Consider the following 23,558-nt stretch of genomic DNA (forward strand, 5'->3'; position numbering starts at 1 on the left):
CCATTATTTTAATTTCCGAATCCAGAAAAACAGAGAACAATTTTCTCCAATCAACTGATCTCAATCAATTTTTTTCCCAGCCAGAATGCAAACACCTGGAGTCTTAGAAACATTTCAAATATAATCCTTGTGTCCCCCATAACCACTCCTAATTTGGCACCTCTGCTTGGTTTCATCCCAGCTCCGGATTCCAAAGTCTCAAAGCCACCTACAAAAATACTACAGAGCTAAATCCTCCCGATATCCTTCTGTAATCCCAGAGGTGCTTTAAGGAACAGACCAGCCTGAAAATACCCAAGTGCCCTGGGAAGGCAGAGATTACACTCTGTTGTGCTATATCTGTATTTCTGCTGATATTTCTTGCTCAGAAACAAAATGCTTTTTTGGAAAAGATTCTGTAGTGAACATCCAGATGTTTAACCTTCCTAAAAATAACCAAGTTCACCCTTGGAACAGTCAGAATTCCAGAGCACCCCTCAGGCAAAAGCACTCACATCAGAACTAGAGCACAGACTCACTCCAATAAAAGTTAAACTCAGGAAAATGTAGTAGCAAGATGACAAAGCTGACTTGAACATCACAATTTTTGGTTGATTGTTGAAGACACCTACTAAATTTAGGCACAATTCACAGTGAGTTTGCCACATGCATTGATTCCTGTGCCTAAAAACGATATGCTATTTTGAGATCAAAATAATATTAAAATGCTATTTAACTTTCATAACATTATTCACATTTGATTGTACAGAGTGAACAAAGTGAAATGAAAAATTTCACAATATCCCTTAGTCATCCTTTATGTTTTATTTGAAATCTGCTTTTGTGTAAGAAGTAAAGCACTGTGAGGATGGAGCTAACACAAATTTTAAGCTGTTTTTAAAATACTCTCTCATCACTGTTTGGCATTGGGGGGACTGTTTAAGTCAAGATTTTATGCATGAACAAGTGCAACTTGTGCTGCACAGGATTAACCAGAACAACAACAAAACCACAGCAGTGCAAAGTTTCAGACATTTTCCCTGCCCGTTTTGTTGTCTGTATTTTAAGACAGTTCTAAATAAAAGTATTTAAAATACAAAATTAAAGTTGGGCAACGTTTTAGGATGAGAAAGAGAGAAAAATGTGACAAAAAGATGACAGATAGATACAATTTGTAGATGAAGAAATGAAGAGAACTTTACTTCAAAGTGAACTTTTTTTACTCAAAACTCAACACTGGTTTGTCCAGATATTTTTCCTCTAATATCACCCAAAATTTCTTTTAAATACAACAGTATAACTCTTGGAAAACACATTTTCAAGCCCAAACCAGTTCTAAAAATACCAAACACATACAGAACCATGCACCTCTTGAGGCAAGGGCTGCCATCATTGGTGCTGCTGCAGGACAGGGGGAGGTTGCACTTGTGCAATCAGAGCCAGCTTCTGTCACAGCCAGCATTTGCTGGCACCTCAGCAGGCAGAGGGAACAGTTCCCATCTTCTGGAGCTGCCAAGCTGTCCATAAATGTGTCTGTTCAGTCAAATGGACACAGGTTCTTCAGGGCCCTCTTCACTCCCAGAGCAGCTCCCACACAGTCAGTGGGGAAGGACATTTCTGCCCAGGGCTGACAAGCGCCCTCTGCTCCCTCCATTCCCTTTTGTGCAGTATTTATGCACTCCTGGAGCTGGAGTATATAATATAAAATTTAGATTTTTTTCCCATCACGCCATAATTTCTGATGTGTTTCTGGTTTTGGATAATATTGGTATTTTCTGTCTCTGATTCATAATTGTGAAGGAAAGAAACATTGATTAAAAGTAGCATGATTTTAAAGAACTACATACAAAACATGCATGCAACCCCCAAGAGTTTTTGCTCAATTCAGCTCATGATGAAGTTTTCATTCTTTTCTCTTTCAACAGCTCTCACTTATTACATTCACCTAAGCAACCCCATGGGAAACCACAGACATTACTAAATATTAGAAACTCAGTGGAAGGCAAATGCTGGATTTGACCAGGAATGTGATGACAAAGAGTTTGCTCTAGGCTTCTTTCATGTTTTAGAAAGCCAATTTGCTTTCAGTTCATTTTAGGGGGAGAATGACATAGATTCCAGAGATGTAGTCAGCTATATGAAATCTTGTTTCACAAAACAGAAAATATGAACCACAATGTCTGCTCTCCTGGGAACAGAGGATAAACATCTAATCACATAGGCCCTTACAAAGGAAAACATTATCTTTTATTGAGAAGAAAGACTAGAAAAACATTCTTTTTCAATATTAGGCATTTGATTTTCTGCAGTAAGTGTGCACTGGCAGTACAACTCAGTTCCAGACAAGGTGCAGTATGAACTACCACAATGCCACTGGTAAAGCTGATGATTTTCATCTTTTTCTATCAAACAAGATTTAGTAATAATATGCAAATTTCAGACAAGATGGAATTTAACTCATCTTACCCATAACAACAAGAAAAAAAAGCAGAAATAGTACCTGGCTTATGATGCACAGTCACAACAGAACAGAATAATTTGTTTTAGAGTCTCCTCTATTACACATGGACAACAAAGACACTGCCATCAGCTTTCTTCAGTGTTGATACCTCCCTGGTGTTTAACACATACTTTAATCAGGTCTAATTTCTCTTTCTAACTCCAACACCACCAAAATAGTCTGCTGGATTTATTGCTCATTTGCCAGATTGTGCAATGGCTTCCCATTCATTTCACAGTTACAAAAGAGTCTCCTTGGGGTTTGCAAGACCTGTGTAAGAAACTGCTCAGCACAAAACTGCCACTCATCAGTTGTACAAACTCATGAGGGCCTTTCAGGCCCTCAGCTCTGAGCAGAAGGGTCTCTCTCAGTGTGCTCCTCTCTTGTGGAACACAAGTTTGGCATGGGCACAGTGCTGCTCCTGCCCCCGTGCCTCCATCTGCACCAGACACAACACGTCTGGCCCTTCCCTCCTCCCTCCAGGAGAAATCCATCAGTCAGGTCATGGATCTTCACTGGTAAACTGTGAGACACTTTGGCAGCAGCTGTCCTATAAATTTATAAGACAGATAAATTGTGAGCATAAGGAAGCTGTATTCCTTCCCTGCCCATCTTTCTGTGCAGTGTCTTAATTAGCAGCATGAATTATTTGCCATGGTAATAGGGATATTCAAAGCACAGAATGATAATTTCCCTGAAAGTTCAAACAAGACACTGGCTGCAGATGCACCTCCTGAGACACTATTAGGAAAAGACAAATAAAAATATAAGCATCTCTACCACATCCAAAGCCAGACTATTGCACAAGTGAAAAATTTCCTTTTAAAACACAATACAGGTACATGAATACTGTGATGCTTCTCATGGTGAGCTATGAGAAATATAATTATGCCTGGAAAAGTCCAAGCACAACTGAGCTAGTTCCTAACAATGTTCAGACAATGGTCACAGGCAAATTGTGGCAAAACAGCAGGGTCTGCAGCAGTTGATTACAGATTTCTGATGTCATAGCATAAGCCATTCAGTAGCAGTAATTTTCTTTCAAAGGGTTAAACAATTATCAATCACTAAAAGAAAGAAGGAAACACGACAAAAAGCCCCCAGCCCAAACAAATGCCCTGAAGTAAAGAAACCATTCCAGCACACAAACACAGCCCAGCTCCTCATTTCCAGCGTGACTGTGGAATGTGCCTCAGTGTGGAAATGACACCTGGCACAGAACCCAACTCTTGTTAATAAGCAAAGCAGGTCACTGATTAGCTGTCACTAAACTGCTGATAGCAGGCACTTCAATTCTCTCTTACTGTCATGAAAACAACACAGACCTTAAATCAGCCGGCACAGGGACAGAAAGGGATTCTCAGCCATTCTCCTCACATTTTCTGCTTCAGAGACTTTTCCTACCTTTCCAGCAGGGCAAGCCCAGTCAGGCTGGCAGCAAGGAGGGTCTGTCCCTGATCTCAACCACAGCAACACCTCAGGAGGAACTTAAAGCACAGCACAACCACACGGCACCCAAAGCACAGCACCTTCCTTCAGCCCGACCCAGCACACCTCCACATCCATGACATCTTTCCTCTTGGAAAGAAAGGAACCCAATTCAGTTTGGTCAATCCCCTAGTTGCAAAATCAAAAGCAATTTCTGATACATTTAAATCTTACAAAGCAACTAGAAGATTACTTTTGTAAATAAAATTGCAAATGGCATTAGAGTTGTGCAGGATTTTTATCACCATTTGGTCTTAGCCCACTTGCCTTGTATCAGAAATGGGTGGGTGGCATATCCCTAAGTTTAGTAAGATTTTTTTAAAAGAAAATAAGAGACCTAGTTACAACATGCTAAAAATTCCCCATCATCAAGAAAACATCCACTCAGCATTGATTACTAAAAATATCTCAACATATATACCCAAGACACTTTTAGTTACAAAACATCTACTACTCAAAGCAACTTTTGTTTCCAAAACAAGAGCACCATGAATTTCTATTAGCTGGGCATTGTGCAGAGTTACTGTCGTCAAGTGTCTATAACTACAAGAAAATGTAAATATTTGCTTCATTTTTACAGTGCTTGCACAGAAAAAATAAAGGACATCACTCCCCTGATAAGGTGCCACACTAGCTGAGATCCATGAATTCACACCATTCCTACAACTATTTTTAAATTACTTCCTTTGTTCCTCTCTCTTTACAAATCATCATCAAAAGAATTAACAGCCACAGAAATGAAGGAGAAGTTGGATCTCTTTGGATGATTTGGGGCATTATTCAGGGTCCAGAGAGGTCAGGAGGTTCTGTGATATCAATTTAACAAATTTGGACAGACTATAGCACTGCAGCCTTTCCAAATCAGTCACATAGACACTATCAATAGATTGTCATGGAGTTCTAGAGTCCTGCTCCTCCAGAGCCATCCATTTCCCATGCAGTACCAAGATCCAGGACATTCAGCAGCCAGTTGCTTAACAGCACTGAAAAATTCCATTACAGAAACTTCCAATAGCTGAACTACAGTGAGCAAAATAAGGGCTTCTATTAGCAACAAGGGATAACAAATTTTCACACTTTACCCTAATGAAAGGGAACTGTATTAGTGTCTTCCAGAACTGGAGCAGTAAGTTATCTGAACCAGGTTTCAGACAATTGAGTGTTTAACATAAGAAAACACAGCCTGTCTTCTATCAGTGCAGTTCGGCCTCATCCCAAGCACTGTCAGCCATCCAAATCCAGAAGTGCCATTTTTCTGAATAAGGCTGTTCAACCTAAAATCTCTACACAATTAATTGCCCAGCTCCACCCTTCCCTTGGTCCTCTAACAGCCACATTACCCAAGAGTCAGATTGTGCTGCAGTTCCAGGGCTAAGTTCATCTAAAGTGCAGCTGAGGCAGGCACATCATCCCAGGCATATTTACTGACAATGTTCCATCATACACAGAATGTTATGGTTGTCACAGTGCCAGCAAGCAGTCAAAAAAGCACAAAAGAAAACAGATTATTATGTGGCACAAAGGGAGGACTCTCAGGATGTACAGGGCAATTCTTGCTGGCCTGCAGTGCTCTGCCAAGAGCCCAGAGCTGTGCCCAGGCTGTCCCTGAGGCCAGGCCCAGCAGCACAGACTGTGCAGGCTCAGCCTGTCTGACACCTGCAAGGTGCGAGCTGAGCTCACTGCTCCATCCCAGGGCTGCCCCTGCCCCAGCTGAACAGCAAAAACACCCCAGCAGCACACACGGGACAGCTGGGTCACCTCTGAGCACACACGGGACAGCTGGGTCACCTCTGAGCACCCACAGCACAGCCTGTGTCACCTCTGAGCACACACGGGACAGCCTGGGTCACCTCTGAGCACACACAGCCTGTGTCACCTCTGAGCACACACGGGACAGCCTGGGTCACCTCTGAGCACACACGGGACAGCCTGGGTCACCTCTGAGGACACACACCCTGTGTCACTCCTGAGGATACACAGGACAGCCTGTGTCACCCCTGAGGACAGCACACACGGGACAGCTGGGTCACCTCTGAGCACACACAGGACAGCCTGGGTCATCTCTGAGGACAGCACACACAGGACAGCCTGTGTCACCTCTGAGGATACACAGCCTGTGTCACCTCTGAGCACACACAGGACACCCTGTGTCACCTCTGAGCACACACGGGACAGCCTGGGTCACCTCTGAGGACACACAGCCTGTGTCACCCCTGAGCACACACGGGACAGCCTGGGTCACCTCTGAGCACACACGGGACAGCCTGGGTCACCTCTGAGGACACACAGCCTGTGTCACCCCTGAGCACACACAGGACAGCCTGGGTCACCCCTGAGGATACACAGGACAGCCTGTGTCACCTCTGAGGATACACAGCCTGTGTCACCTCTGAGCACACACAGGACAGCCTGTGTCACCCCTGAGGATACACAGCCTGTGTCACCCCTGAGCACACACAGGACAGCCTGTGTCACCTCTGAGGACACACAGGACAGCCTGTGTCACCTCTGAGCACACACAGCCTGTGTCACCCCTGAGGATCTCAGCAACAACTTCACCTTGAACATCTTTCTGTAATGCTCTGTAAGACAAACGTGTAATAGTTCTGGCAGCTTTGCTTGGACAGGGAACAATGCACTGTGCAAAAGGATACCTCAATATTTATAACAAAAATCTTACCAAATCTGTAATCTGACATGCAGAGAGGTGGGTAACAGACTAAACCAAAAAAGTTCAGACCAAAGGATGTATCTCCATCTGAAGCAGCACAGAAAGAACACACACAAAAAGTAGAGCAGGTTTCCTAACAAGCACACAGAGGAATACCCCTACTTGACACCATAACTGACCACTTGCACTTAGCCAGAAGCCAAAACCAGAAGATGAAGTTGATCCTCTCTGATGTGCACAGTTTCACTCAAGCCACACAGATGACACTTGAGTGGCCTAACTTGCTCTCAAAGTATTACCTAAAGACAGTCTGTGCAAATTCCTGCTTAACTCCTTTACCTTCACCAGCTCCATCCTTTATCCCCAGGCTCCCACTGCAGCCCTGCTCCTCATCTCGCACAGGGCTCTAATCAAAGCTGCGCTCCAGGAGATCAGCCTGTCCCAGACACCACAGAGATCTGCCCAGTTCTGGATTTGGTCACTCTCAACACACCAGCAGTAGAGAAATTCTTCCATCTAACTTTGTTCTAACTACCTGGAGTGTAATACTCTCTGCATTCAAGGACTAATAGAAGAAGGGTTTATTCACATTCATAAATTTCTTTTTTAAGTGACAGAGTTGGTCATGCAGAGCAGAACTCCGACAGCAGAATGTGCTGCAAATCCATCTCCTTGCTAAGTCACTGCCTCCTCACAAAGCAAATGCAACAACTGAAGAAAAACAGTGGTTCAGAGCAGGAATACTTGTACCAGAGCCACACAGCTGGGCTGTCTGTGAGACACAGGTGGTTTGGCAATGAGTGTGACAAAAGGCCAACACGTACATACATGCAGGCACCACTGGGTTAACACCTGGAACCGAAGATACCATAGCAGACTCCAGGGTCCCCACCTTTTCCCTAAACTAGGAATCATCACTTTGTAGATTACACAAGTTAAAAAAAAGCAGCTGCTTTAACTGATGGAAGAACATTCACCCAAAACTCAGTGTACAAAGACATTACAGAGTCCCCTCAGGTGTGGAGGATATTGATCTGAACACTGCATTGCTTCCTAGACAAAACCCATCCTTCCATCCCAATATATAGAAAAAGTCTTATTTGGAGGTTTCATTTCCACAGCATTTCTTGTACTTAAGTTAAAAATATGCAGAATACCATAATACTAATATTTTTTTTAAGTTACCAAGACATAGTGGGCTTTCCAGTATGAAAGAGGTTGGTTGTTTTTATCACAGAAATCAGAAAACAGGACGTTTTCTCACCTATATTGACTCTAAAGCCAATCCAAAACCACACCTCATACCTCTGACACTGGGACTGGTATTTATTGATTACGTGCTTAGAAATCCAAACTCTTTTTAGCAATGTATTCAGAAGTCAGATAAAAAAATTAAACTAACAACTAATAGTTTAATCAAAGCATTTAACAGTCATGCATGACAATCAACAAGCCAAAGTCAAATTGACCAATATGACCTTGTCAGAAAGAGCAGCTCTGAATGCTGCTGAGGAGTTTACAGGATTACTTTAGCACTGCCTGGGCAGAGTGATTTTATCAGCATTCCATAAAAGAATGAGTTAACACCATCAGCACCCAACTCTGACTCTTCAGTGACAGTGGTAAAAGAACACTCCTGAGTAACCAGTCTGTCTGGCCACATTTAAGCAGCTTTAATCATGCTGGCACTGTATTAAGACAAATTCGTGGTGTCAGATGATGGCTGGTGAGATTCTGAAATGAACTTGACTACTCACAACTGCACCAAGCCACAAGGGGATTCAGATGGCATGAAAATACAAATTACCACCAACAAAACAGGCACCCTGCTTTTGCCACCTCCTACTGAGAGGCAAATTAAAAAAAAAAATAAAAAATAAAAGGTCATGAGTTGTCCTGAGCTGGACTGGCCAGGGCCTGATGCTGCCTCACAAACTGTGGCAGAAGCACAGAACATCCTCACCCCAAGTGCCAGGGTCACGGCAGCTGAGGCAGTGCCAGAGGCACAAACAGGTAGCAGAACAGACAGAGACTCTTTTCAACAAACTCTTGCCCAAGTAGCTAAGAAGCTTTTCTTGTGACAACAAAAAGTAGGAACATTCTTTAAAGAGGGTGTTTTGGAAATCTTATGAAACTTTTTCCAGTAAAGCCTCCTGCAGAGAAATATTTTTGGTTTATGGCACACTCTTTTCATCTTTTGATTCAGCTTTAAGGTAGCATGCTTTTTTAAATCTGTAAAAATATAAAAAAATAAAGAGAAAGATAACTAGCTGGAATACTAACACTGGGGTTCTTCTAAGGCACTTAAGTATGATAAAGACTTATCTTTCTGTTCTGTACCAGCTGTAACTGCTTACAGCTGCATCTGCTCTAGAAGTAGTCAACTTAGCAGAAAATTAAAGAAAAAAAAGTTCAGCTCTTCACTATTTAGCTTTAAAGTTTCCTTTTTCTTGAGGAAAAAAGCACTCTTTAAACTATTTTCATCATAAAGCTTAATTAGATTCCACTCTTCATCTTCAAAGCCCTGCAGAGATCATAATGTTCCCCACGAGAGCTTTTAGCCCTTTGTGGTAACTTTCCTGAGCAGCTATCCCAGGGAAGGTGCAGGATCAGCCACCTCCAGGAGAGTTCAGGGAGCAGAAATCTCTCCTGCAGACACAGCCATCAATCTGAGCTTCCAAAAAGGACCTGAATGACCTTGCACCATCAAACCTAGAAAGCAAGACAGACACACCTCACCTCAGCAGGCTGCAGAAATCCACACCAGCCAGCTCTGTTTGCTCCTCTGCTTCACCCACCTCACCTTTAGCTAACAGTGACCCACAGAAGGGACTTCCCATTGACTAAATAAGTCTCAGTCACACTACACCTATTTTATCTTGCCACAAGGGTCTGACAGAGGTGATGGTGACATAAATCACAACTGCACCTGAAAGTGGCACTAGTAAAATCACCTCTTTGTGTAACAATACCCAGCTTTGGTCTTATACATCCAATAGATCTGTATCAACTAACTACAATAATTACTCAGAATGCACTGTTGAATTTCTACCCACTACTAAAGTTTCCAGATAAATTTAAATCAAGTTTTAAGCCTGGGCTGTCTGACCAGAAGGGATGTCAGATGGCCAGGAGCCACAGAACTGAGTGGAGCCATAATTCAGCTGCTGCTGTTCACCTCTGTCCTGCTAATTGTGCTACTGCAGAGCTCAAACATTTTGTAATGCTGGTTCTTGTCCAAGCTGTGCTATCTCAACTGGAGCCAGCTGGGCTTATTATTCCAATAATGACTGAAATTAAAATAAATCCTGAGGATATACACTTGCTACTAGCTTAACCCACGTACAGAACCCTCTGCAAAACTGTCTGTGCTGTAGAGAAACCTGCACCAAATTTATATGCTGAGATCACTTGGTTTTTGTACCACCTGAAACCACACTGCACCATGAATCCACATGTACAGGTTTTTGCTATTCTGACATGGAGCTGCTATTTGCAGGACTACTGTCATGAGAAAATGGTGCAAGCAGAGCTCCCAGACTTCTGTGATTCAGTCAAACACCATCAATTCTTAACACTTCTGTTGATCTCCAGACTTCTGAAATGGTTTGAAATATACTTAAAATTATGCATCATTGCAAATTTACTAGAAGTCACCTGCTGGCTAGCTATCAGATGAACAAAAGGACTTTTTAAAGACACTTCTGTCCAAAAAACAGCCAAGTACATAGGAATGACGAAGGAAATTTGGACTTCCAAACTGAGCGAGCAGAGAAGCACTGAGTACAGCTAAGAGCACTGCAGGATGCTTACCTTTAGCAGTCAGTAGTTAATGTTGCACAGAACTGTTTTTTTCCTTTGAGATGAACTGAAATCAAGCCTATTTCTTGAATAAGTAAGGTAAGCTTGCCAACTCCTGGCTAAAGTTAAAGGCTGTGTATGAACAGAGGGTGGAACCCCTGGGTCTCCTCCTGCTTCCCCCACACAGCCTTTGCTGTGGAAGCTCCTGCAGGAACAAGGTTATGGCATAAAAATGGAAGAGAATCCTTCCCCAGACTTTGGCTACATACTGCCTGCATGGGAAAATAAGTTTTTGGGTCAAAAGTCTATGAACGAGCTACAGGAAGTGAAGGAAGAACATCCAAACCTGGAGTCACAGTAGGAAAAATTGAGAGTCAAACAGTGTAATTTCCCTTTCAATTCCACTGGTCAGGGAAAATGCTACCATATACAAACTCTGAGAGATGATTTTATCTCTGCAACTTCTGCACTGCCAACCTCAGTAATGGAATCCTAAGGATAACACTGTACAGTAGAGAATTATCTCCTTAGTGCATTCTCCCCTACTTTATGACACTGGCTGTGATGGTTTCAAAGTAACTCCTTTCTGACATCCTGAAAAAAAAAGTCACTTCAGCCTTATTCCATGCATTACTTTGAATCCTCGTTGCTGTAGGATATTAACAATATTACTTGGTTAGTTATCAGTTACAAAGTTTCCCTCCAAAGAGGCAGCAGAACACTGTGACAGCCCTACAGTCCATACCATAGCATTTAATGTGACACACAGATATGGAGGCTATCCAGGGAATCTGGGACCTGAGGCACGGGGCTGGCCCTAAAAAGAAATACTCAACAGAATCTAATAATGAAGATGACAGCAACACAGCTCCACAATTAATGAGCTCTGGGATAATGTCATCACAGAGGTTCCAGCAGACAGAGACATTTAATGGATGGTGAGAGCTGAGCTGCTCTGGGGAGGCACAGGAGGGGAGGAGAACCTGGCCTGGCAGATCAGAGCATTTCAGCACAGACACCACAAGATTCAGGAGAAGAGAGCATCAGCACAAGCACCCTTGGAGGAATTAAAGAGAAAGGGAATCAGCAAGTGTTGCAAGGCCACATATGCTCCATTAATCCCATTAAATCATCACCTTCAGAGTGGCTCTGAGTGCCTGGGCCTGCCCAGCTCGTGCTTGGCTCCACAAGCGCCCGGCGCTGCCTCAGCCGCGTTTCAGCCTCAGCACTGACACCACACCAGGCACAGCACACAGGAAATGGGCACAACCTGTTCCCACAAAATTCACCCTCGGCTCTTGGTGGAAACTTCCCTCATATGCCACCAGAATCAAATTCGAGTGTTTTGACAAAACAATTTGTGCCAATTATTTGCGTTTAGAGTATGATACAATGCTTAGTGTCATCATAAAATGTCAAAGGACAATAAAGACAATGGCACCTATGCTACAGATGTTGGCACATCAATTATCAAAATAATGATATAAAATAGCTAAGGTATTGAAAAATACCAGAGTCTGCTCTGCTCTTCTTTCAAATTTCAGGAAATAAAAATCACTGCGTTTTAAAAAGCATAACAGATTTTTCAAAGTACTTTTTGTAGGAAGTTTTCCTAAATACCCATTTTTTGGCATTGTGCTTCAGTGACAAATGACTGAGTTTTCAGCAACTGAATCTAGTATTAAAAATGATGGTATTCACCAAAATACAACTTAACTCAATATCCTCAATTAATTTGTCTGGTGGTCACCACAAAATTCCTCAAATTCCAACAGCATCAGGCTGCTTAACTCACACCAAAATCCCAAAGTGCACAAAATGAGCAATTTATTGGATCCTACACTTCAGCAGAAGAGAGAGAGATGTTCTCAGCTCCATCAAACCTCACACAAACCACAACAACAAGGATTGATATTGGTGGATCCACACACCTAAGCACTCATTTACCTGTGACAAGAAATCATATTCAGGTCATCTTCTGTTCATGGAGATTCAACCTTTCACCCCTAGAAAAGCACAAATCACAGACCTTCAGTCCTCCAGAGCAGGTTTTTATCCAGGCAGGGAATCCAGGTCTCTGCCAATCCCAGACAGAAAGGCATGTCTGCCTCTTGGCCCAGCAAATATTTACAGGATTTTATATGAAGTGAAAGAGATTTAAGTGGCCACACAAAGCTGAACCTCTGAATAACACATAGTTTGGTGATGAGAACACTCCCCTAGAAGGTGAGAGATGCAAGGCCTGAAGCCCTGGGGGATGGAACTGATCTCCTGCATCCCAGCCAAGATCTCCAGCCACTGGGTAAAACTAAAGGAACCAGGAATTTTTATTACCACAGTACCCTGAAAAGGTTAAATGCAGAAATCTTAATTAAAATAGGTGACAGAAATCTTAATTAAAAGATTAATAACTGTATACCAACACCAAGAGAATACTGATTTCTGTTCTTCACTTGAAATTTTCTTAAAGATTTTTTAATGTAGTAAATACAGCCTTACAATTAGCAAACAGTGACAGAAGGATTTTTTTTCCTTGTGCTTATCAGTCACTGAACACATGTACATTCAAGTCACTGCAAACTTCTACTCATCCCATCTCTTTGCTCTATTTGTCTTTGAGCCCAGTGCAGCCCTGTCCTCACTGATCCACAGCCCGAGATAGCAAAAGCTCCAGGGAGGGTGGCAAACAGTGAAGTGAGGCTGGTCCTGAAAGACAAACACATGAACTCTAAACCTGATATTCTCCAATTTACTGAGGTTTAAGTCACTTTTCTCATGCTAGATACTCATGCACGTTCACACAATGACATCCTTGTTCTCAGGAAGCTCCTAACAATCCTTCAAATGGAATGTGGCCGGTAATTTCAGTTCCTGAAAAATGCAAGACAAAGGGCCAAACTCCACATTTGCATGCCAGGATTTCATGACAGATTTTTGACAGCAGCACAACAGAATTTTATCTATGTACTTTGCAATCTGTTGCCTATCAAGTGCAACATTTTTAAAAATTCAGGTGAATTATTTGTTTTCTGTTGTAAACTGCCTCCCATCCTCAAAACACCTTTTTTAGTCAGTTAAGGTCTCCCAACCTAAACTGAGCAAACAAGTTAAAAAATCTTGAATGTAAAAAATTATTTTACTAGTATTTGACAAGTTCTGTCAACAAGCTGCAGCTCCTCTTACTCCCTGCCCTCCCACATACACATCCAATCCAGCCAGCAAAGACTTGAAAGCACCACCTGAGCCTTCTGGAAGAAACTGCATTTTAATTCATGGCAGCAGCATGCTAAATGCTTAATTGCAATCAAAGCAAATTCTCAGACCTCTGAATCCAGAAAGACTTCTAACACCAACCACTTTGAATTCTCCCAGGAGCAAAGGCAGCACTGTACATTTACACTTATTCCAAAACCCAGTAGTTTTATTGATTACTCTGACACATCATTAGATTTAATTTCCACACCCTTTGCATTATGAAGAGAAGCTTCTAAATATATCACCATTTCACTCATGAAACATTTGATGGCTAATACAAGAATCATCCCACTGATTATAACATTTAACAGGGAGTTCAGTTGTTCTTAAGATTAGTGACTCAAAACAGTGTCTTTCTTTTTTTGTTCTTAGCTTGCCCTCCCAGTCTGTCTCCCAGCCACCACCCTGAGAGGGCACGCACACATGGCAATCCCTATTGCCCTTATACAGCACTCTTGCAAAGGAAATATAAAAAACACGTTTGATTTTGGTGTAGAAATCCCCTTCTTTGCTCTGCACCAAGAAGGAAGCTGTGAAAATCTTTTGTGCATTGAAAGGGCAAAAAAAAAAAAGAACAAAGCAATCTCTATTGCCAGCCTGGGCAGCAGTAAAAAGGGAGGGGGTGTTACATCAGGCCTTGAAAAACACTAAACACCTACTAACTGCAGATAAACAAGATAGGGATGGTGCTGGGCCTTCTCAAACGCTCCAGCACAAAAAAGCACCACAAAATGAGGAATTAAGGACAGACCAAGCACTTCACAAAGCAATGATCTAGGGCCTGCTGCTTCCAAACCCATCTGCTGCCACACTTCCAACAGTTTGGTGCCTGAATATAAATTTCTTGGTATTTACTAATCTCACACACACACATACACATAAATATATTTATACACTGCTCTGCCCATGCTTATTCCCTCCTCAGTTTAGCAGAAACTTTTGTCACTCCCCTGTTCCATTTCCTCGCTGGAGCACACACAGGAAGCAAGGGGAAAATGGGTATTCAACAACCTCTTTCCTCTCCCATTCTATTCCACTTGCAGAAACTAATTTTAGCTCTTATTTAATCTACAAAATCATGAGCAACCTTGCCATGCAGCAGTATTGTACACAGCTCTCCTTTCATTATTGCAGGAATTTGACAAAAGAAAGTTTCTCTACTCACTGCTGACAAGCATCTGATTCAAACACCCTCTCTTTTTAAAAAGTCCATATTCTTTGAAAGAGTATTTCCACCTGGGACTTAGCCCACATTTCACATTAAAATTAGTTTTTCCAGGATGACAGAATTCTTCTTCACCAGCAAAATTTTCAGCAGAGCCTCCTTTCAGGACAAGACACCTTTATCTGAAATACTGGCTCAGCAAGATGACTTTAGATACTAAAAAAGTTAAATAAAAGTACATATGGTTATAGGTGGGGGCACTACTGAAGAAAAAAGAAGTTGTCAGAAGAAACTCCTTACAGAAGAGAGTCAAAAGATAACTCATGTATTTAACACTATGAAAGAGATGGGGAAAAAGTCCAAGTCTCTCCTGCTTATGGTATCTTAATAAAAGAAAGTAATTGCATTCAGTTCACTTGGAATTTAAAATACATTTATAAACCTACCTTAAAATCTCAGATTCATATTTACAAGCCAATAAATAAAGCAATATGAGAATTGGTTCTCATCTCTTGAAAACACCATCATTAACAAGATGTCAGTGACTGAAACAAGCCCTGTTTTTCATGTTTGCCAATGCTCATGCCCACTAATCACAGCTGGCAAGTACCTTGTTTCAAAGGAGTTTAACACAACTGAGACTTCTTTTTTCAAAAAATCAAACCCACAATAAGCTTTTATCGTACCTTATGAAGCCACAGCAGCTCAACAACACATGCAGACAGTTAGGGACAAAAAGATGGAGCCAAGCCTTGTGCACCTGGACAAAAGGGAAGTGCTCCTGCAGCTGGGAACCAATTGACATCCCTGCAGAGGCAGGGCCTGAAAGGGTTCTTGTGAATGCCAGATGAGGCATTTCCAGGTGTGACACAAGGGGTGGGTGCAGCAGCTGGACACTGCAGCACACACCACACCTGTTCTTGGAAAGCTGCAGCTCTGGCAAATGCACAGGATGGGATCAGCCAACTTCCAAAAGAGCTCCTGGGCACAGCCCTGCTGCACCAGCCTCCCCAGCTGACAAAATGCACATTTGTCTGTCCTAAAAGTGCTAAAGCAATGGCCAATTTTACACTGAGCTGCATCATCACAGCTGTAAATAAACCGAGGCAAGATTGTTGCTAGAAGTGTAAGTAATGAAATGCCCACAGAGAGGAGAGCACGACTGAAATTGGATTTTTGCTCTGTCCACTGCTCCCAGGCAAGGCTGAGCACAGGTAAAAATGCAAAGTGACAGAAACCCGAGGTCCATGAGGACACCATGGAGAACACAGCCCTGAAATTATAGGGTTTAAACACACATCATGTCCTCATTCTGCTACAACCTCAGTACTGTAAGAAAGAACTTCCGTTCTTCAGATCCACCAAGCACAGTGAAGACCTTAAATGACAATTTCATTCCCTTAAAATACACAGAGGAATGAAATTGTCATTTCAGAAGAGCAAATCCTTCTCTCAGCCTCTGCTAAATATCCTCCCTTTAGACTATTACTATGGCAAAACCACTCATTCAGAACAGCAAATGAGTTAAGATTAAAATAATGTATAACTGACATTTTGTTTCATTTACTTCTTTCCAGAAAGCTGACAAATCCAAGAGTTTATGAATTTATCATTTTATGCTGCAATTAAAACACACTAAGACACATTTAACTGAACTACATTAAACTGCCTTAAATCTGCACCAATATTCATTTACTGTGTCAATATGTAAATGATCTTTGAAGTCAGAAGAGTTGTCTTTTCACTGATATTTTAAAGCAGACCAGACCATTGCCTGAACTGAGCTTGTGAAACAAAATAAGGACATCTAAAAAGCAGAAGACCGATACAAATGTTGGTTCTTGACAGAGAAGAGACAGGAGAGGGAAGAAGGAGCTGCCAGTCTCAACATGTGGCAGAACAGAAATCCCCACTGGGTTCCAAGTTCTGAAAAGTAATGGGACCATTCAGAACAGGGATGTTTGTTTCATGCTCAAGCCCTTCTCCACATTCAGCACACACCAAGGTCAAAAACTTAGATTTAATTACTTTTTAAATAAGGGACTTATTTCAAAACAAGTAACTTTTTTCAAAAAATCTAAGCAACAACCCTGGATGACATCACTGGATTTAAAATGCAGTGAGAATATCAGAATAAATTGCTGCAGTGGTCAGGTCAATAGAGATGATGCGCAGGTAAATTATTTGAAGTATTTTGGCTGTAATCCACAACAGAACAAAACCCCCACATTTTACAGGAAGAAACTGCACCCCGTCTCCTTTATCCACCACCAGCTAGGCCCGAGACAGTGTCAGGACACAGAAAAAAATGCCCTCTCATTTGCTACACTTCGTGTCTTTCCACAGGAACTGGTCTCTTCCTCGCCGTTCTATTTCCTGTACAGGGACCAAGCCTATTGTCGCTAGGTGAAAACACACACACACACACACACACAGAGACATACACACAGACACAGACAGACAGACACACACACAAACACACACAGGCGCACACACACACGCACAGACACACAGACATACACACAAACACACAAGCACCGACTCACCAGCCTGCCCTGGCATAAATCTCCCTTCAGGCAGAGGTGACCTGCAGCCTCACAGCCCTGAACGAGCTCCTGTCCCTGTCCAGGCCCGGCGGATCGGGCGTGCAGGGATCAGCTCCCAGGAGCCCTCCGGGACAGGACAGGACAGGACCGGGGGTGACAGCCCCGCCGATGCTGCCGCCGATCCTCTCCTGCTGCCCGGTGCCGGCGGGGGGGATCCGCACAGCGCGGCCGCCCCGTCCCTCCTCCTCTCCCCTAATCCCTCCTCCTGAGCCGCGCCGAGCCCTCAGCCCGCAGCCCCTCCACCAGCGCGCTCCTTCCCGCCCCGGTCCCCGCCGCAGCCCCCCCGCCGGTCCCGCCCGCCCGGGACACCGGCCCCGCGTGGGGCTGCGCTCGGCGCGGCCCGCCCGGCTCGGACCCTCCCGCGGCCTCGGCCCCGCGGCTCACCAGGAGTAGGTCTGCTCCGCCATGGCTGCGGCTGGGCGGCCGGCGCTGGGCTCTGCGGGGCGGCCGGGCCCGGGCTCCTCCTCCGCCTCCTCCTCCGCCTCCTCCTCGCAGGCTCCGGGGCTCAGTGGCGGCCCCGCTGCGGCTCCCGGCCCAACATGGCGGCGGCTGTGAGGAGGGAGGGGAGCCGAGGGGGGGTCCCCGCGCGGGCGGGAAGGGCGATGGTGGCGGCGGGGCGGGCGGAGGCTCAGCAGCCGCGACGCGGGGCCGCGCTAGGGCGCCGGCGGGGCCTCATGGCCGGCGGGGCGGCGGCGGCGGCGGCGACGGCGGCGCGGGGCGGGGCGGGGGCGGGAGGCGGCGGCACCGGGCGGCCGGGCCAGGCCGCGCCGCGTGCCCGCGCTCGCGCACGGCGGGGGCGGAGCCGCGCCGAGGGGCGGGGCCCGAGCGGAGCGCGGGGTCACGTGCCCACAACACCTTCACGTGCCGCCGCCGCCGGCCGCGCGCAGGCGCTGTGGGGCGCGGGGAGGCGGCGGGCCGTGCTGGTTATCGGGCCCGGCCGCGCCGCTGCTCGGGATCGGCCCCCGGGCGGGCGGGATCGCCGCGGACACCGCGCCGAGAGAGGGGCTGGGAGAGAGGAGGGCCGACGGAGCTTCCTCCGGCTGAAAAGCAGCGCGGGCTGAAGGAGGGTTTTGGGGCTGGGGGCTTCCGGCGAGGAGCCGTGAATCCCGAGGTGGTTCCCGAGCCGGCGGCTCCTTTCCCGCAGCGGGGCAGCTCCCCCGTTTTTCGGGGTGCCGGGCAGGGCGAGCGCGGCCGGCTCGGACCGTGACCTCAGGGCGCTCTGGGCCGCCCCTGCTGCCCTCACGGCGCTGCTTTCCCCGGCCCGCAGCAGCCCCTGCCTGCCCCGGAGAGCGCTGTGGCGCGGGCTGGGCGGTGAATGCACCGTTCAGGTAAAATAATTCCTAACCGCGCTGTTAATGCATCACATGCACAGCTGTTCCTAGAGATTGCTGTATTTTTGAATCTTTCAAACCAAGGAGCATCAATAGGATCAAATGCTCAAATGTTGGTGGGTTTTTTTTTAATGGAAGGAAAATAATATTCCAGATACTAAGACCAAATAAAAATCATGTGTTTCATTTTATCACCAGGCTGATATTAAAGCTGTGCGAGTCTCTGGCAGAGAAACTGCTGCGTTGATATTGGTGTGGTTTCTGCTGCCAAACCCTCAGCCCTTCATTGCATTTCTGCCAAATGCAGGACCAGTGCTTTTTGCTGGGTTTGCTCACGTGAGTAATCCTTATTTACCTCCTGGGAGTTCACTTGCAGCAATTTTGTGCAAGTGGGGCTTTGCAGAGCTTGGATCAATTGTTCCAGTCCAGCTGTGCATTCCCACTCATTGTCCCTTTCAGAACAGCCAGTTTGAACATACAGCTAGAGGTGATGTAACTGCATCAAATGTAAATAGGAGAACAAATGCTAGGGGCTGGTAAAAATAGGTATTTGTTTTAAAAACAAGTATGAAGAAATTCTGTGCCTTGATAGAATTGTATTTAAATCTTCCAAAAACTAATGGGACATTAGGACGTTCTCATTGCATCTACAGGGATGCCAGATGCCTCTGAAATTTGGAACCACACTCTTGTTTGTTCCTATTAATGGATTGAATAAAATATTTTCATGTTGTCTATCTCATTTATTCTCTCAAATGGGAAAACCTTAGGCTGATGTGTGGTCATGACAGAGGATTTCAAGTAAGGAACGTCTCTGATCACCTTTGTTGTGTCACCAGTTGCTGTGTAATGCTGGGCAGGTCACTTCATTCCTGCTAGCTCAGCTCATCAGTCAATACACAGGAAACTGCAAAAAACCCTGAAATTTTGGGGAGCTGCAGCAGGAAGATGCTGCACGTGCAACACAGACGCACTTGGTTCTGGTGGAGGGAAGGGCTGGGACTCCTGTGCTCCAGTTAAACAAGGCTTTTATTAACATGGTGCTGGACTCTGAGGGTGTCTCCCCCTGTCTCTTTTTGTTTTCAAAACAAGTGATGCGGGTTGTGTCACTTCAGCATCCAAACCCTCAGTGTTTTCCCAGCCCTTTGGTCTTGTGGACAGGAATGACCTTAGAGCTCCCCACATAATCAGCACTTTACCCACTTCTAAATCTGCTGCAGAATCGGATTTATCAGCTGAGAGGTGGAAACGCTCCAAGTGCCCGACGGGGCCACAGATCCCTGCTGGGCTCAGTCCTGGCACTGGGGGTGCTGCAGGGATCAGGGGGTGGGGAATGCTCAACTTTCCTCCCAGCTGGAGAAACTTCCTGCCCTGCTTGGGGGGAAACTCTGGTGTTCCCACATACACATATCCCCTGTCTAAACACCCAAAAATCTCAGGCTTTGGGTAGGAGTTGCACAATGGATAAGTTCCTTGCTTTTGTTCTCCTCAGCACAGCAGAAAGACCTGCAGAAATGCTTAGATAATAAATAAATAATTTGGAATCATCACTCTGCTGTGGTGCAAACCTGAATGCCTGGAATGCCTGTTGGTGCTACCATTTTCATTGATGATAACAGAGTAAATATAAGAATAAAAAAGGACATCTCAGTCCTTTTAAATCAATGCAGGGAAAGATAAATCAGTTTTCAGCCTTGTCTTGATTCTAAAGAGCCTTTCCTAATTTTCTTTTTGCTGAGAAGAAGGATGTAAAACTGATATTGGTATCTGTGAAACAATATCCCTGCTTTGTGTTCATATTGAAATAGCTTCCAGTTTCTCAGTCTTGCAAAATTTCCAGCACATTAATTTGGCACAAATGATTTATAGCTGATGAGCAATTAAAGTATAATTTCTTTCCAGCATCTCAGGCTTTGTGACTAGACTATTAAATGATTTTGCAAGCTTGCTCTATCATTACAGGATAGCAGTGGGATGAATCCACAGGAGAAATTTATTCCTCCCTACAGACCCAGCATCTACTCTCAACTGCAAACTGGAGCACTGCTTGCATTCCTCAGATAATTTTCTCAGTGTATCTTTTGTACAGTCTCTCTTTGGACCTACAAGAGAGCTTTAGTCTGAATTTCAGTGACAGTTTACTGTGACATTACAAAGTCCTCCCAGAGTACCTGTTCTGCCTGGAACCTTTGATGTAGACTGATGCTTTACTTAGACCTGTCAAGGTATTTCAGAACGAGCAGCAAACAAAACCATTTCTAAAATTATTTTTGTATTTGGAAGGGCAGCTCCCAGAGGCAAGCATGGTAGAGAAAAATCAGATGAAAGTACTGGCTACAAAGAGTCCTCACCTCCAAATTGTTTAAATGTCAGCAGATGACATTTAGCTAACCATGTCTTGCTTCTGCTGTAATGGAGGTGGAAAGAACCAGAGGAGCTTCATGTAGACACTCCACCCTTCAGGAAAGGACACGACAGTAGAGTTGTCAGCCATGCTTTGTTCAGGAAGGAACAAATAGCATGGACAGGAGCAGAAAGGGAAGGAAAAAACCCCAAAATCAAGAGATCCACTTCTGACTGTACAGCTGGGAGCTACAGCAGGCTATTTGCTTGTCAGCTCCTTGTGGGATTCCCCTTTACAAACCTAATTACAAGGTGCAGTGACCATGTGTGACACGGTTCTCTTCACTACCACCTAGTGGGAAACTCCTTCATAACCCAGCGCCAGGGCTGCTCCCGATCTCCACCCTCACCCTGATGGCAGAAACTGGGAATTAGAGGAGGGAGAAAATGAAGATGACTGGGAAGGAGGACCCAGTCCTGTTTCCACATACAGGCAGAGGAATGTGTAGAGCAAGTTTGGAATTTAAACCGACTTGCCCCATGGATTTACCACAACTCCAAGCTCTGCATCCCCAGCTTCCTTCTCAGTAAAATCCCATTTTCCAATTATACTCACATATTTACACCAAAGACTACTACATTAGAACCTTACTGGGTATATATTGGAAACATTAAAACATGTATTCAAGCAAGTCCTGCCCCACTGAGATACTCAGGGTTTGCACAAATAGCTGAAATCCAAGCCTGTGAAAACAAAGTATAAATGACAATTATCTCGGATTTTTCACACTCCTGTGTTTCTTTTGGGACTAAGCTCCCAATGCACAAATAATAATCAGTTTTGGTACTCATGTAGCTTTTTTCCCCCCAATAACAGAAATAAGAGTGAAAATTATCATAATAGCTCTCACATTTCAAGGAGGGGATTATGTTAATGTCATTCAGGCCAGTAAAGCATTTATCAGTCCCAGCAGGAAGAACAGTAAAATGGTAAAGAATTGTTAAAAGAACCATTTCTCTGCGTTTCATTTGCCAATGGCAATTTTACCACCCTATTCAGGGAATTATATGGGCTCCCTCTAGCAGCACTTTTATTACAAATATATTTAGGCTTTTTTTCCTTCTCTGTATGCTCCTTCAATCTACATTGTACCAGCAAATTACTGTGTTTTTCATCATGTACACTTCATAACAGATATAATTCAGTACATTAAAAATCAGGGGTAAAAATTATGTAGATACAGGAGTGAGGGTTTGGGAGTCTATTCTGCCTTCCATGAGGTTCACAGGTCTCTGCAGTCCCTTACTCTGGGTTTGCCCTTATTTAGTGCAATAAGCAGAATCCAGACCAGTACATGTAAAATCAGAATAATGTTCCTGTTGTGCACCCATTCATACTTTCATGCAGTGTTTTCAGTGTTAAGTAATTCACTCACTTTATTAGGGGAGAAGAGATTACTTTGGAACAATTAATACAAAACCAAATACTGCAAACATGAGAAAAACAAGCAGGTATCTCTTGGTGTCTTCAAATTTTAAGTTTCCCCTGTTACAATTACCAAGATCATTTTAATCAGAGTGACTTGAGAATCAATCAGTTGTAACCTGGAAATGGTTACAATTAAGGAAATCAACATAGAGTAAGCACTGGTAATAGATAAAAATGGATATAGGAAACACAAGTTCCTTTATTTCAAATATTCATCCTCAAGGCACAATCCCTGACTACAATTCAGCTACAGAAGAACATTTTCTGATTATGGCACTCTGCAACTGAGCTCTTCCTCCACTAAAACTATAATCTAGCTTCCACCCTTGGCCTCTGCTGTTCTCTCATCACCTCAGAACTGCACTTGTAATAAAATCTGAGAAATGTGATATTGCAATCCTTAGTGCCAGGCTATAAGATAGGGATGCTGGCTAATTCACAACAGGAATCCCTTTCAGTCTGACCACTAACATCTCTAACATTTAAGAAACACTGAAAAGCTCACTGGTTTTCCTGCACTGAGGCTCTGAAATATTTAGTGGGGCTGAGCTATTCTCTGGCACAGCCTGGCAGGTTCCAATGAATGGAAAGATGAAAGTGGGCAAGTTTATTTGGTTTTTTGCTAATTACCCAGGCTCCTATAGTTTAAAATGGACAATTCCAATAGACCAAGGGAAAAATCCTTTCATGATAAAGTGATGGAGAATATTTACCTCCTTCTCAGCATTTGAAATGTTTCCTTGTTCAGCTAAGCATTCTCCACATGGCATCCACTTGTAGCATTCAGGGAGGTCCTATCATACAAACAGATGTGCATTTCTGGTTTTATAGACTTCAAAGGTCACTGGTCTCAAAAAAGCTTCTACAGCTGAAGATCCTCAAGGCAAGCAGAAGCAGCAGCATCAGGACTTCTGGGTGCATAAGGAATCC

The 23,558-nt window shown here is 44.1% G+C and overlaps 1 protein-coding gene and 1 long non-coding RNA gene across 3 annotated transcripts in view; one reads left to right on the forward strand and one right to left on the reverse strand.

Moving 5' to 3' along the window:
* SPPL3 (signal peptide peptidase like 3) overlaps nt 1-18,181 on the reverse strand; it is a 56,512-nt gene extending 38,331 nt beyond the window's left edge. Inside the window, exon 1 of one of the 2 annotated variants that reach the window (XM_074554444.1) lies at nt 17,850-18,181. In XM_074554444.1, the coding sequence (XP_074410545.1) occupies nt 17,850-17,872 (23 nt within the window). In that variant the 5' untranslated portion in view covers nt 17,873-18,181. The remainder of the gene's footprint in view (nt 1-17,849) is intronic. The other variant, XM_074554445.1, reaches the window with a different exon arrangement.
* A 54-nt stretch (nt 18,182-18,235) lies between these two features.
* On the forward strand, nt 18,236-23,472 carry LOC141731158 (uncharacterized). Its single transcript, XR_012583104.1, has 2 exons — nt 18,236-18,793; nt 18,995-23,472. It is a non-coding gene; the product is annotated as an uncharacterized LOC141731158 (long non-coding RNA).
* Nucleotides 23,473-23,558: the final 86 nt, after the last annotated feature.

The sequence above is a fragment of the Zonotrichia albicollis genome, chromosome 18, assembly GCF_047830755.1.
Source record: "Zonotrichia albicollis isolate bZonAlb1 chromosome 18, bZonAlb1.hap1, whole genome shotgun sequence".
Classification (NCBI taxonomy): domain Eukaryota; kingdom Metazoa; phylum Chordata; class Aves; order Passeriformes; family Passerellidae; genus Zonotrichia; species Zonotrichia albicollis.